The 14,581-nt window shown below is 37.4% G+C and overlaps 1 protein-coding gene across 2 annotated transcripts in view; it reads left to right on the top strand.

Moving 5' to 3' along the window:
- Positions 1 to 14,581, top strand: part of cep350 (centrosomal protein 350) — a 34,141-nt gene that overhangs the window by 3,273 nt on the left and 16,287 nt on the right. For both annotated transcript variants that reach the window (XM_055048142.1, XM_055048133.1), the window contains exons 6-17: positions 909 to 1,501; positions 1,629 to 1,742; positions 2,326 to 2,445; positions 4,551 to 4,670; positions 7,124 to 7,857; positions 7,960 to 8,078; positions 8,618 to 9,630; positions 9,752 to 9,905; positions 10,377 to 10,450; positions 10,834 to 11,011; positions 14,050 to 14,180; positions 14,286 to 14,449. In XM_055048142.1, the coding sequence (XP_054904117.1) occupies positions 909 to 1,501; positions 1,629 to 1,742; positions 2,326 to 2,445; positions 4,551 to 4,670; positions 7,124 to 7,857; positions 7,960 to 8,078; positions 8,618 to 9,630; positions 9,752 to 9,905; positions 10,377 to 10,450; positions 10,834 to 11,011; positions 14,050 to 14,180; positions 14,286 to 14,449 (3,514 nt within the window). The remainder of the gene's footprint in view (positions 1 to 908; positions 1,502 to 1,628; positions 1,743 to 2,325; positions 2,446 to 4,550; positions 4,671 to 7,123; positions 7,858 to 7,959; positions 8,079 to 8,617; positions 9,631 to 9,751; positions 9,906 to 10,376; positions 10,451 to 10,833; positions 11,012 to 14,049; positions 14,181 to 14,285; positions 14,450 to 14,581) is intronic.

Here is a 14,581-nt window from a genome sequence, read left to right as displayed (position 1 = left end):
ACCAGGAAAGCAGCAGTACATTTATTCATGCCAGACATTTTCAGGACACTCTTGTCAGCTCAGGGGGCACCTGTACCAAAGGATTTATGTTTTAAATCTGTACACCAGTAGAACATTTGGTTTCTTGAGCTAAAGTACAAATATATATACATTTGTGCCACACAACTTTTAAAGGCTATAGCTAAACATGAAGTTTGAGCACTTCCTGTTGTCATTGAAGTATGCTGTTTAAAAACATTGTTTCCTGTAAACTACAGCAAGTGAACAGGAAACTTGCTCTTAACAGGGAACTTGCTGTATTTAACAGCAAGTTAATTACAACAACTTGCTGTTAGTGTTGTCCATTTATTTTGAGTGATGAAGAAAAGTGAAGCTGTATGTCAGTGAACTGAAACAGCAACACAGCATCCAGCTCGTTCTAAGTTGAATTTACCGGTAATGATTCACTTACCAAATGTTACGTAATGTCTGCAAAATAAAAGAGACCTTAAGTAGATGCCTGTAGGAATGTAGCCAAACCTATTAATCAGCTGATGTTTTATTTGGATGTGAAAAAATAGGGTACATTTGGAAAATGATTCATGTGATTGGGTGACTGTGTGTGAAAAACATTTTTGTGCTCTTAACACTGATAACTTTTAAAGATTTTTTATGAAGTTTTCGTAAACCATTCAAGGCCTTAATCTTCAGTGTGCAATAGGAAATTTATTTTCTTTCACAAAACTCTTGACAGTTTAAATTTTATGTTTTTTCAAATGTAATTTTATTCCTGCATATTTTAAGTGCTGAGATTTTCTCCTACACACTGAAATAATTTCAAACTCTTTCATTTGTAAGTTCACTGAGCTGTAAATTAAAACTAAATCTTGTTTCTCTTCTTGATCCCATGTAATCTGGTGTAACTCCAGAGAGGCCACCCCGCCTTCACATCCCTTTTCTCAGCTGGAGGCCTACAATCTGCAGTCTGTGCCAGGGTCTTTATACACATCCTCTCTGCCTAGCTCAGATCCTGTGCCCAGCCAGCTGATCTACCAGAGAGACACCAGGGACAAGCAGACTGACGGGGACTTGGACAGCACACGTTCCTCAGCACTGGAGAGTGCTGAGGTGCGCTACCTCAATGACCAGCCTGTCTTGGACAGCCTGAAGACAGAGCACAAAGCACAACTTGTCATGGATAGTCGTGAATCGAAGAGTTTTGCTCGGACGCCCAGCTCTTCACGCCAAGGAGAGAGCACTCCTTCCTCAAGTCCAGGGTCAGTTTCCCAACGGTTGGAAAACCTAAGGCGACATCAGCCGGATGATAAATTAGAAAAACTAAAGGAGCGCATTCGAAGACAGAGGCAACATTTGGAGGAGACAGCAAACAAGGAAAAGTCTAAGAGTTGTCTTGAAAAGCCCATTATTACATTTGTTGAGGGTGACAATGTTGGTTCAAGCAGCATGCCAGCAGCAAAGATACGGAAAGTCACAGCAGCACCACCAGCGCCTATATATAGAGGTATGTCAAATGCATTTTTCTCATTCCTGAAGCTTTAATGTTTTGACTGCCTAAATTAGAATAATGTTTGTGCTTTTTCAGTGACAAGTAAAGTTTTGCAATGTGTTTTTATTTTTTTTATCCACAGGTTTCAACAGTGCAGAGACAAAGGTCCAGATTCCTGATGGTACAGTTTGGAAAGAGGAGGAATTCCATAACTACAATAGAAAGGTTTACAGAGACATATCACACCAATTTCCTGGTAAATATATTTACAAGTATTTTAGTTTACCTTTCTATGATGGTCAAGACCCAAAAAACTTTGTCTTGATTAATTGGATTGGTTTGTAACTTCGTTGTTTTTGTGTTTTGATTGAGATTCTGTGGAATTTTTTTATGTATTTGAGATGAACATGCCTATTAAATCAATGATTTCATAGGATTTTCTTAATTTTGAAACGCCTCTGAATGTTAGAATTTTATAAAAGAAAAAATGTAAGATATAAGATTTTTATATAAGATATACAAGCACAACAGGTTATTCTGTGCACTATATGGGCAAAGAAAACTCTTCTCTCAGTGGTTTCACGAACATCTCATTCAGTTAAAAGTCTTTAAATTATGGGATCAGTGTGACTAGAAATGTTGCTGACTTTGAAAATGTCTTTTTTTTCACCTTACTGTACCATAGTATGTAGTACTAATATGTAGTACTTAGTATACTGTACCTTATGTGGTTAGCTAGCTGAAATGTGCTGTTTTTTGTACAAAGATAGTATGCAAAATAATATATTCTGTTTTATTCAATCTGTTGGGTATTTTCTTTATTTGTCCTTTCTGTATAGAGAGCAGCAAATTCAGGCATCAGCATCAGAGAGCAGAACGGTCCAAGGAGAAGAGGCCATCCAAACCAGTCAGGAAGGTCCAAAAAGTTGCCCCAGTATCTGAGCAGAATTTTAAAGCAGGTATAGTTCTCTTTACTATTCAGTATGTAGACTAACAAAGTATTGAATCTACATTTAATTATGATGAAAAATGGAAAGCCATCAGACTTCTGCTTTATGCGTCTCTTCTATTCTGGCATTCATTTCTTGTTAGAAACATTGTAGGTGAAGCTTTGCTGAATCCAAAGTATTAACAGTTTTAGGAAGCAAAAATTAAAAAAAGCTTAAAGATCAAATCATTATGTTAACTTGGACAAGCAAACAATAGAACCCTAAAAATGGAGGAATCAGAGGAAAGTGTGGCTGTGCATCTGTTATATAGAGGCACAGTATGTTTGAGTATATGCTCCAATATACTCAGCTTTTTGAGTATACATCAGGGCATTGACCTTTTAATACAACTGAATTAATGAGCTACAACAACATTTATTTTTCCTTTGGGTTCAAAAGAGTATTTTTGAATTGACTTGATAATGTCTTATTTTAGTCTTCAACTATCCTGATTGAGTCAGGGTAAAAGCTATTCCTCAGTCTGCTCTGTATTTCACCCTTTTGAGAACACGAATGTGAAAAGTCTGTACTCGCATCGAATGAGTTCATTAGATTAAATGATGCGCTCTGAGGTCTATGCTGCTGACCTAGATTTGTCTTGCAGTTTTCCAAGCACTACATTATTTTAACCAGGGATGCTGTTCTACTGATCCAGAGTTATGACCCTAATCTCCATAGATTTGTTTTCTATTATGCATTAAACCAACCATGCTTTAAAACCAACAAGAGACACAAAGACACAACCAGGCTTCAGCCATGTACCACTGGAGCCAACAAAACATTTTATGTGGGTACATGTGATTATTTAGCATCTTCATTGGTTTTTTGTGCTTTTATTAATTTGGTTTCCCCTGGTGTTAACACTTTTAAAGTTTTGGAATCCATGAGTAAAGTGGTTCCCTTGAGTAGATTTTGTCAGACTAGATTGTTTTGCTAATTGACACAAACATTTCAGAATACAGCTTCACATTTAAAGGATTAAAAAAAGTAAATCTTTGTCTTTAAATCTTTGTTGGTTAAACACCAGCTGCCTCTGCATGACTGGAAACAACACAGACAGTTGTTGGAAATAGGTTGCATGCAATATTCTGGCTCCTTATTTCAACTTCTGTTGTTGTTTAGTGTGGGTGTAACAAAAGTGGTTTATTTGTGATTTAAAATCCCCTTATTTTTTATTGTGTCAGAAAACAGCAAAGACTACTAGGAAGCTAACAGGTTTCTACTGGTTGTAAAGGTCTCACTGAACAGAAAGAAATCAGTTTGTTTTTTGATCATATGTTGTCAGACCAGGCGGTCAGGGTGCATAGTGTTCTGTCATGTTTGTAACAACCTGCTGTGAACAATCTCTTCTGTTGTTCTTGTCATCTATGCCGTGTTTGATGATTCCTTGTCTTTCTGTTCACCTCAGTTTCACTATTTGTTTAGCAGCTACACAGAGCCATCATGTAAGAGAGTTTTAAATAAAAAACAATCAGTTCCAAGTTAAATCTAGCCACATAAAGTTCAAGTCAGTGAAATTATAACCAAAGTTAATTTGCTGTGTTAGTAATTATAAACAAATATTAGTGCGAAACTGACTTGTTATCTTTTGAAGAAATCCTACAGATTGCTCAGAAATATGTGTGCAGTCCCTCAAGTCTGACTGGTCTGTGTTTCATGTTGGGACGCTACTATAAATAGATGTCTGCGATCTGTGGCCAGGTTCACTTGGCTCATCAACTCGGCTCAAACAGCTGCTTGGTTATTTGATGTAGAATACTTGGAACTGTTCGGAATATTTGGTGCACAAGACATTGCAATGCATTGAGTCATCTGTCAGAGCAGGTGAACCATGTCAATGGAAGTCCTTTTAGACAAGACTAAGGTATTAGTTTGTCAAAAAGGCAACCTAACAAATCTAATTTCTACAGAAAAACTTCATTTTATTTTATTTTTTTTCTATCCACTTCACTGTAATTGCTAAAGATCTTCATAGAACTATATACTCATATTTCCCTTTACCTGTGTCATTCTGCTTTATTGTAATGCCATTTTCAGCACTCCCATCTGAACTGTGTATGTTGTTCCTTTTGCAGTGATTAGTCCTGCATCATGGCGTGAGGGCCAAAAACTGGTAAAAATGGTACTAGGTCCTGCTCCAAAGCTACCCAGTGAAGAGCACAGTTCCCATCCAGCTGGCAGACAGACCCGAACAGGTGGGGCTCAGGAACATGAACTGTTAACCCTCTATACATACCAGCACATAATGTTCTGATATGAGATGCTGTTTGAAGTGGTTACAGGCAAACATCAGACAGCATATGTGGTTTCAACAATTCAGAATGGCTTTCTTGATCCAACTCCTGTTGGCCTTAGCAATAATGTCTGTGTTAATTGTACTAAAAGGTAGAAGGTTTATTGCTTAAGTATTTTATTAACCTTGTGAATAAACTAGCAGGCTATAATTGTTTTTAAAAATGTTCCCATGCATATTGCATCTGGATATTAGTCAAATTCTATTTTATTAAGTGCAATCTTGTCAAAAGTCGTGCATCAACTTGCCTGAGATAATTAAACACTGCAGTACAGATACGAATACTTTGGAGTGCATTGGGCATGAGCGCTTATGTCATAAATTTTGCCACATTTTTCCCCGAAGAGCCCTGGGTTAGCCCTCAGTTTATTCCTCCTTTTAGTGCTTGTGAGTATTTTAAAACAGAACTTTCCCTTTTCTTGGTAAAGCGTTGACCTCTTAATACTTTAAGTTAGTTCAGATTTCTCGTTGAGGGCTACTATAAAAGACGACGCATGTTTTTTTGTGAATATAAAAATATATAAATCTTTTTCCAGTCATTATTTTTGATTTCAAGAACAGAGTTGTATATAGGAGAAGACATGCTGTAGCACAGGGTTTTACTGTTTTAAACCTAGAAGTTGGCATTTGGCATGATACTCTACCAGGACTGTATGATACATCGAATTGAAGTCGTCATTGCAATGACAAAGGACTACTTGGATGCCTTATTTATAAAGAACTATATTTCTGGTGTCACCCATTCATGCCCTGCCAATCGATTTGACCCTCTGGACAGGCTAACTGCCTGTAATACACACAGCCAATATTTATTTTTGGTGGCTGAGATGGTAGATGGCACAGAATATGATCGGGACATCATGTAATATTAAAGCAAGATAATATACAGAAATTAAGCTAGTCATTTTTGATGCCATCGCAGTAGTATCTCATATTAACCGTATTGCTTTCTCATTTTAGGTCAGAAGTTTCTCATATTCCAGTTTATTCCATAACAGATCTCTAAAGGTTAGAACAGACCAACTTTGCTGTTCCTTCAGCCTTACTGTTATCTCTTATCTCTGTGAGCACCTCACTAATAATGAAAGTTGATAATTAAGAATCTTTTTCACTCTGTAACAATATCCATCAGCTATGGTGCTTTCACTAATCTGTATAAACCCAGACAGGGTTGACCAAGCAGTACATGACTTTGTTCCAGACAGCTAATTTATTTCCTCTGTATTTTTTTTTCTTTTTTAGTGTTACTTTTCCTTTTTCTTGGTTGCAACCTATTTTAACTGTTGACAATCGTTTATTAAATTGGGAACTTGCTTTTTATATTATTTTTGATTATGTTAAACATAAATTTTTAATTTAAATTACACTAAATCATAAGCCAAATATCTTGAGCAAAAAAATCCAGATCTGTTTCAGGTCCGTCTCAGTGTTGGTGTTGCACTCACACACTCTGAGCCTCTGCCTTCCATTTTATTTTGAATATGTCTGCAGTGCGTGCCACTGACCGGAACAAATACAGATTGACTGGCTTGTCAAGTTGAATGCACAATGATACATGGATTGATATTTATTGACTGCACAAGTGCATGTGCCATCTAGTGTTGTGTGAAGTCCAGTAAATCTCTTCACAGACATGCTCTAAAAAATCTATCTGGATTAGACGGTCCATGGGAATGTTCAATTTGGCCTAGATTAAAGTCGCTCCTATTAACCCTCTGGCCATGCCTCATTCATTATGTTGATCCTTTCTGAATCTGTGCTACTGTTCAGATTTTGTATTTTTTTATTTAGAATTTAGTCATTTGTTTGAGCACTAAATGGGATTTAATAATTATCTACTTTTGAAATTGTGTTTTTTATGTACTTATTCTAGTTTTACTTATTATTTATATTGAAGTTTCTGTTATCAACAGATGAAAATGTAAAAATGAACAAAAATACCATTATTACTAGGAACTAAACTACTGAAATATGTAAACGCAGGACAAAAATATGTGACTAAGTAACATTATTGCTTTGTCTGAGTTATAAAAGATAAAGTAATCGCTGAAGGAGGCTGAGCGTAACTAATAGGATGTGTACTCAGACCTCAGGTATAGAGGCCATGCAGACTTCATCAAACACCGTTTAAATTTAAATTATTTTCAATTTCTAAGCAATAAATAAAGTTTTCTTCAAACTATTTAATCCTATATTTGAATTCAAACTCAGAACTAAACTGATTTAAACAGTATTCTGTTTGTTTTTGTGGTAGGTTTATCATTCTGGATAGGGATGTACTGACATGAAAATTTGTGTGCTGTTCACTTACACCTCTTTCTGACCTCTTTCTTTTTTCCTGATATTTTTCACCAGCTTCCCATCACCGCTCAGACTCGCATTCAGAACAGAGGAGACACTCTCGGCCAAACAGCACAGACAGGTCTCGCAGTGCTTTTCAGGAGCAAACAGCCAGCCGCCCTACAGCCTCATACAGTCCCTCTTCTTCAGCTCAGGACAAGATGCCACGAGGAGTGAAGACAGATGTTTTGTCAGTAGACATCCAGGGGATTCTTAATGATCTTCAGCTGGATTGCAAATCAGCTGAAATGGAAGAGCGTGCTCGTAAAAGATCCCGGGGTGTAAGTGGTAGTAGAAGAGGAAGAGGAGGGTCAGGTTCTCGGACGAGGGCGCCAGTCTCTGCTTGGGAATCCACAGGAGTGGCAAACATCAGCTCCAGGGTCTCCCGGAGTGCTAGTCCCACCACACGCCAGCCTGACTATACTGACAAAACCAGCCAAAGTGTCAAGAAGCGGCACTATGACGCAGATACTGTTCGCCAATACATTGCACAACAACAAGAGGAGAGAAAGAGGCGACAGGCAGAAGAGAAGAGAGCATTAAAACAGGAGGCAGCAAAAAGAAATCAAAGATTGCAGGAGCTGTACAAGAAACAAAAAGAAGTAGTGAGAACTGCAACCCTTTCCTCTGAGGCAGTTGTGGCTCCTGTTCAAAAGCGACTGCAGGAGACCTACACCAGACTGCTTCTGGAGGATGCCCGACTCAGCGAGGCAACACCTGAGCAACATTCTGCATCTTTCATTCAGATGGTATTAGGCTTTCAAATAAGAAAGTTTCTCTTTTTCTATATCTTAAAGCTAATTTGAGGACAAAAAATTGCAAAAGTGTGACTAACAAAAATTATTTTCCAGAGACCCATGTACCAGCCTTCAGGAGAGTCAGACAAAGAAAACAAAAGAATCGGGGTTTCACAAAGCCCCTCAAGCAGTGACAAGTCTTTGAATGAGCAGCCGCCACTGCCGTTATCCAGGTACTGACATGCTGCAAAATGTTTTTGAGTATGAACTTCCTTTATATTGTAGAGTAAGAAACTCCTCAGACATAAAATTAGCCACAAATGGGACTCTAAAAGGTCAAGTTTCTGGTGATGCTGGTTCTACCCAGAAAAATCAACCATTAATTTGAGCAGAATGGGCTTCTTTCGGTTAATGACTAAGGCTAAAACACTAATATTTTTAATATCAAAGAAAAAAGAAAACAGGATGTGCATCCTCATGTAATTTGTGCATGAAAGAACACAAGTGAATGATTGACATTTTCTGTTATTTAATTTAAAAACAATTGTTAGTCATTTTATTTTCACTAAATAATATTACATGTATGGATATAGAGAAAGATACACTGATAAAAGAAAACTTCCCAAACTCTAGTAAAACAGTACATATTTTTGTAAACTGTTTGATTTGTGTAAAATGTATTCGTTTGATCTGGTTTTCTTGCTTTTTGTTTGCTTCACTTATTTTTGTTTTCGTTATTTGTGAGCCATCTTTCTTTTCTAATCTCTCGCAGGAATGATCTTGAGTTTACCTCTGTGCTTCAGCCTGACCATTTGAATCCAGCTTTTCAACCCACCAGCGGTGCACAAGTAGCTTCTAATGAACATCTTCTCAATCAGCTTTTAAGGCTGGAGGCAGCACTAGCCTCTAGTAACAGAAAGTACACCGAACAGCCGGCTGCAGGACCTCACCTCCAGTCCCCGACCAGAATGTCTCGTATTGAAGCCCTGAAGGCAAAGGCCACATCCCTCTCAAACCGTATCGAAACGGAGGCCCTAAGGTTTGCAGGACAAGGGATCAACTATGGTGCAGCAACTTCCATGGATGTTGATACCGTTTTGCAACCCAGAACCTCTAGCCTTGATGTTGATCACTGGACAGGAACCGTTGCTCATGCTACAGAAAATATCGACTTCTCCTTTAAGGCGCAGAAAGCGTTCACAAATGCAGCTAATACTTCATATACTGGCATTGCTCTTCCAGGAGCAGGGAATCTGTACGATTTAAATGAAAAGACACACACCAGTTTGACAAATCCACATACTGGTTCTCCTGGTGTAAATGGGTTAACTTTAAACACTTACACCCAGGAAGATAGGAGGATTTTTGGTGACTTGGACATAGAAGAGAGAACAGAAAAACTAGCACAAAAAATAAAAACTAAAAAACCGGAGAATCTGGTGTATCCGTATCAGACTGAGCTCCACGATTCAAGTGCTGGTTCCATAAGTGAGGGGCCTCTTCTTAGTGAAGGAAGTTTTTCTGAGGAATATGGAAGTCCTCCTCACTATACCAGTAACCATGGGTGTAATTCAGATTACTTGGAGGCTGAGGACTACAGCTCCGGTAAAAGAAGTCATATCAAGCGTCTGTTTGAGTTCCAGAGGGAGGCAGCGCAGTATACAGCCCTCAGCCCGCCCTTTACACAACTTGATGGCAGCAAAGCACCATGGGAAGAGCTGAACAAAGGAAGTCCTTTGAGCGTAATCAATATTTTCACAAAAAATGTGCAAGGCCATGTTAAAGGTAAATTCATCCATCAGTGGTTTCTGTTGTAGGATGATTCTACTGTAAAATCCAGTTTATTTATGAGACACACACAGTTGGAAGTAACACAATGTCTTCTTTTCTCCACTTTCTATTTTAGTGAGTGAGAGAGCTTCAGGGAATAATTCTCCACTTCCTCATTCTTCACACTCTGAAAAAAGCCAAGATGAAGCAGCGGTCTATGAGGATGACTTTGTTTCATCACATAGCAGCAAAACCAGCAGCCATCTAAAGAGAGGCCCCAAGTCACCCAGGTAACAAAAAAACTGAGGCGTCTTTAGTATGACCACTGGGTGGCATTCATGTCACATAGCTGGAAAAATGAAAACTTTGTACATCTAAATATTTCCTTGAGTTTTAGCTGAAACATTAAAAAGCATTGTCAGATGTATTGTTTCTGTATTTTGGTGTTTGCACATAAGAAAGTGTTGGCTGGTTGTTATAGTGAGTTGCTTATTATGTTGCAAATGATGTGTCCTTGTGGCCACATACAGGTTTGAGTTTGGGTAATGACATAAATTATATTCATTAATAATACACATTTTATTAAAAATATAATTTAATTTCATCATTTATGTAGATATCTATTCTTATCGTTGTGGCACACATTACTTTGTTTTACCTGTGCTGTGTTAGCATGATCACTTAAAAAAGCTGATCGAAAGTTGAAGTTATATTAGAACAGAAATGATTTATTGCTAACATTAATCTTTTTATTTATCCAGTCGCTCACAGCGCATTTCCCCTGGTTCAACACCTGGCTCCTCACCGCTCTCCAGGCACTCCACCAGTAAAAGAGGTATAATTGGTTTTTGGCTTCTTTCTGTTTTGACCAAATTGGAAATCGATTAATATGTAAATAGCAGATAGCATTAATCATATTTTTTAACAACAAATTAAATTGAGCTGAATTTTTTAAGCTTAGTTTTATGTTTTAGTTGTAAAGTTTGGTACAAAGTCATCCATAATGAGGGTTCACAAAAAAGGTTTGAAAAGTTGGGTTGAAACATCAAGTGGTGTGGATTGAGGCAACCTTAAAGAAAGTGAAATAGAATTTCATCTTAGCATTAATAACAAAGCAAAACAATTAAATTTTGCTGTGTTTAATCACTGTGCCCATTTTTAAATGTTTGTTCGCAGAGTTTCTGTGGTATAAAAAATAATTGTTTTATGTATCTACAGCAACTATTTCAGACCAGAGTGACGCAACTCTTGTAGAAGAACAGAGGAGTTCGCCGCTTTCAGAAAATTTCTCCTCTGACCACAAAAAGAGAGCTTCAGACAGAAGTTTGAGTCAAGCTCAGGCCAAAAGTGCAGATTCTGACACTTTAGGAGAACCTTCAGCCTATTCTCCTCAAAGGTAAAGCCCAATTGAGAAATCAGTTTGTTTAATTTGTTATTGTACAACTTAAGACTTAAACTTCTTCAAAAAGACCTTTTGTTCTTGAAAACTCATCCATCTTGTGTTGTTGTAGATTTACTTCCTTCCTCCAGACCTATAAACACACAGCTTCCTCTTGCTAAATCACATAATCACATTCACAATGGATGGCTGTGAAAGACATTGTACGACTCATCAGTGTTTTATTTTGAGTGGGAGTGGGCCATTCATGAAAATTGAGTGTTAACATGAGTTTGCTTTTATTGTATTTAGCCTTCTAGGCTGTTAACAATTTTTAAAAGTATTGGACCAAATGTATGTATTTTTATTAGTCAGAGCCGTTCGAAGTTCTTAAAGAGACATTTTAGGAAACAGTGGAATCTCTGGTATTTCATTTGAGAAAACATGCTGGGAAAACCAGTTTGAATTCACCGAAAACCTGAAACATGAGCTACTACCAAAACTCTGTGCTAGTATAGAGTATAATAAGACCTCAGTGCTTCTTGTAGCAGCAGTGTCTGAAAAGCAGGAGTCATCTAATTAGCCGGCATTCCTGAAATCACTCAAATTTAGTTTCATGTTTAAACAAGTCAAATTCAAAAGTTTGGAATAACTAAATAGTGGATAACGTTGCTCAAGAGACACAAACCTAAACTTCAGTTTGAGTTTATAGAAAACATTTATTTTGAAATGTTTTTCTTGCTTTATTCTTAAGTTTAAATGCATAAAGTTTCCTCATAGAGTTCCACTTATTGCCATGTGTATGTATATAAGATGGCTTGTTTAAAATGACTTGATCTTTCTTTTTATCTTTGATGTAGTCCAGATGGTAAAGTATGCAAGTGTCATGTCAAGCCTCTTAAATCTACTTTTATTAAAATACCTCATTACAGTGTTCAAAATTCTTTGCTGCTCTGTGAAGTGACATGCTGCTACACTATAAAATTAATTGATTACATGAATAAGTTGTAATTTTAATTTTATGTACAAGTAAAATGTTTATTTTATGTGAACAAAGTCTAAAAAATTATGAACTCTACCAGATCTGTTGCGACAGTGTAATCTAATAACCTAGGTTGTGTATTGATCCCTTGTGCTAAAGAGGGTAGAGTCCGATTTAATGCAGCTATGTGTGTTTGTTCTTGAACTTATGCTTGTATTTGTGTGTGTGTGTGTGTGTGTGTGTGTGTGTGTGTGTGTGTGTGTGTGTGTGTGTGTGTGTGTGTGGTGTGTGTGTGTGTGTGTGTGTGTGTGTGTGTGTGTGTGTGTGTGTGTGAGTGACATAGAAAAAGGGTTCAGGGACAGAATCGAAGAACTGCATTCAGATCTGCAGCTATAAACTATTTTTGATGGTTCACAGACGAAAACACTGGTGTTATAATTTCCCTTATATTTGGACTTTCCTGAATTATTTTTAGCGTTTGGGAACAGCCAAAAGCACAACAAATATTTGACTGTTTACTTCAACGTGTTATAGCTGGTCAGCCAGGAAACCTGGCAACAACCTAGGTTGTTGCTAGAGATTTGAACTTGATCTGTAAATCAAGATGTTGTAAATAAAAGTCTAACTTCCTTTTCTACTTTCCTAAGCTAAAGTAGGCTTCCCTGTGCACTCAGGTTAAATAGATTTTGAAGTTATTCCAGGCTCTCCACAATCTCTTCTTGGTAAAGATCATTTGCCACCAAAGTGAAATTTACAAAGACACGGCTAATTACTAAAATGCACTTAAACAGGGATGTGTGAGTGTTCTGCTGTCACCCTGTTTGTTTAGCAGCTAGTGCCAAGCAACACGAGCAAGCAGCAGTTCAACACAACTGTAGCAAACCATGGCCACTTTGTTTTGCAGGTTGGGCGGTATGCCAAAGGGAAGGAGTTTTTTTCCCCCTTAATCTCTCTTCATGAACCCATACTGGTACCATGAAACCCAAGTGGCAGATTCTTTGAATTCTGGGGTTTGTCTGTATTTCCTATGCTGTGAAGGCTTTAAATTCTGGCAAGATTCTAACATTATAGCAACCAGCTGTTAAATTTGCCTCTGATTCAAAGGTTTTACAGATAAGTTGTATGGTCACACATATAACATTTCGTGTTTGCTTTTACAAATGGCTTCATTTGCTGATGGTAAATCGCATCTAAATTTAAAGAACACTAGACTGGAAAAAGCCAGCCCCTTGTTCTGTGCTTTGCTTTATCCAGGGGGTTTGGCGCCTCGGCCATTGAAAAACTATTTTTCTGGGAGGCTTGGGCTCATTTGACTAAAATTCTAAAACCACGTGGAAAATCAATGTTACGTTATAAAATAAAAAGATATACTGGAGGAAAATAAGTGAATCAGAGAAAGTCTACACTGAGCTGTGAAGCATAATTTGAATAGAGCAGAATAAGACAGGAAGGCAATGGCCAGGCTAGAAAACACATGAAAGATGCATTTTCTACTAGTAATTAGAAAGCAGAATAATAAAATCATTTATGAAATGCTAAAGGAACAAGAGCAAAAGTAATGAAAAGACTGAGAATTGATTCATAGTCAGCAATAAACATCTGTTCAACTTAATTATTTTTTATCACAATTTGAACATTAAATTATCCTTCTGTAGTTATAGTCTTTCATTGGAATGTTGCTACATTTTCTTGTTTCGTTTTTCTCTGCTGTGTGCCATTATGTGTTCATGGCATTTCTGTCATTCTGTTCACCTCAAAGCTGCCTTAGCCAACCAGATCATTTCTGCAAAGACTGGCCGTCAAATTTAGAAAGTATGCAGCAGTGTTTTAAATTTAATCCTAATCTAAAATTTTAAAAAGATTGATTGAATGTGCTGTGTAACCACAGAAAACATTTTTTTAATGTATAACTGTTTGGTTTTTTTCCCTATATTATTTCTTAGAAGATCTCTGCGGATTAAAATTGTAAAATTAATTCCCCTCATGTTGAAGAATTACCATCAAACACCTGTAAGTTACTTATACGGTTTCCTCAGGTGAGCTGTTTTTGATTTTTGATGTGCTATTTTCACAGATCCAAACTGGTTTCCTCGTCCTGCTCTCCAGACCTCAGTTCTCCTCTAACGGCAGACTCTCTCAGTGAGCATGTGAGAAGAAGCTCTCATAACCCAAAAACATCCAGCAGAGCAGAGTCATGGTCCACAGGTACATGGAAAGCACATAAATGTGTTATTGATTTTTATTTTCAACCAAATGAACAATAACAATACCAGATATTTCTCACCTTGTGTCTCTTTGTCTTTCTTCTAGGTGAGCTGCAATATTCACCTGCTGTCTTGCAGCAGCGCATGGCAGCAGAACTGCAGTATTTGGAGTCCATTGAAGAGTCAATCAAGCAGCTGGGAGATGTGGAGAAGCTGATGGGTGTGTCCATGGCACAACAGGAGAGTGCGTCATTGACCCAAATGCTCAAGGTAATGAAGAACATTTGCAAGTTGGAGAAGATAAGGAGTTAAATCTCTGTTGTGTAATTACCTATTAATATATAGATAATTGTTGTTACAATAGTTTCATCAATAAAAATTGTGACCCTTTGTAGACTGTTG

The sequence above is a fragment of the Poeciliopsis prolifica genome, unplaced genomic scaffold, assembly GCF_027474105.1.
Source record: "Poeciliopsis prolifica strain line A6 unplaced genomic scaffold, Auburn_PproV2 SCAFFOLD002, whole genome shotgun sequence".
Classification (NCBI taxonomy): domain Eukaryota; kingdom Metazoa; phylum Chordata; class Actinopteri; order Cyprinodontiformes; family Poeciliidae; genus Poeciliopsis; species Poeciliopsis prolifica.
This window is presented reverse-complemented; position numbering and strand designations above follow the sequence as displayed.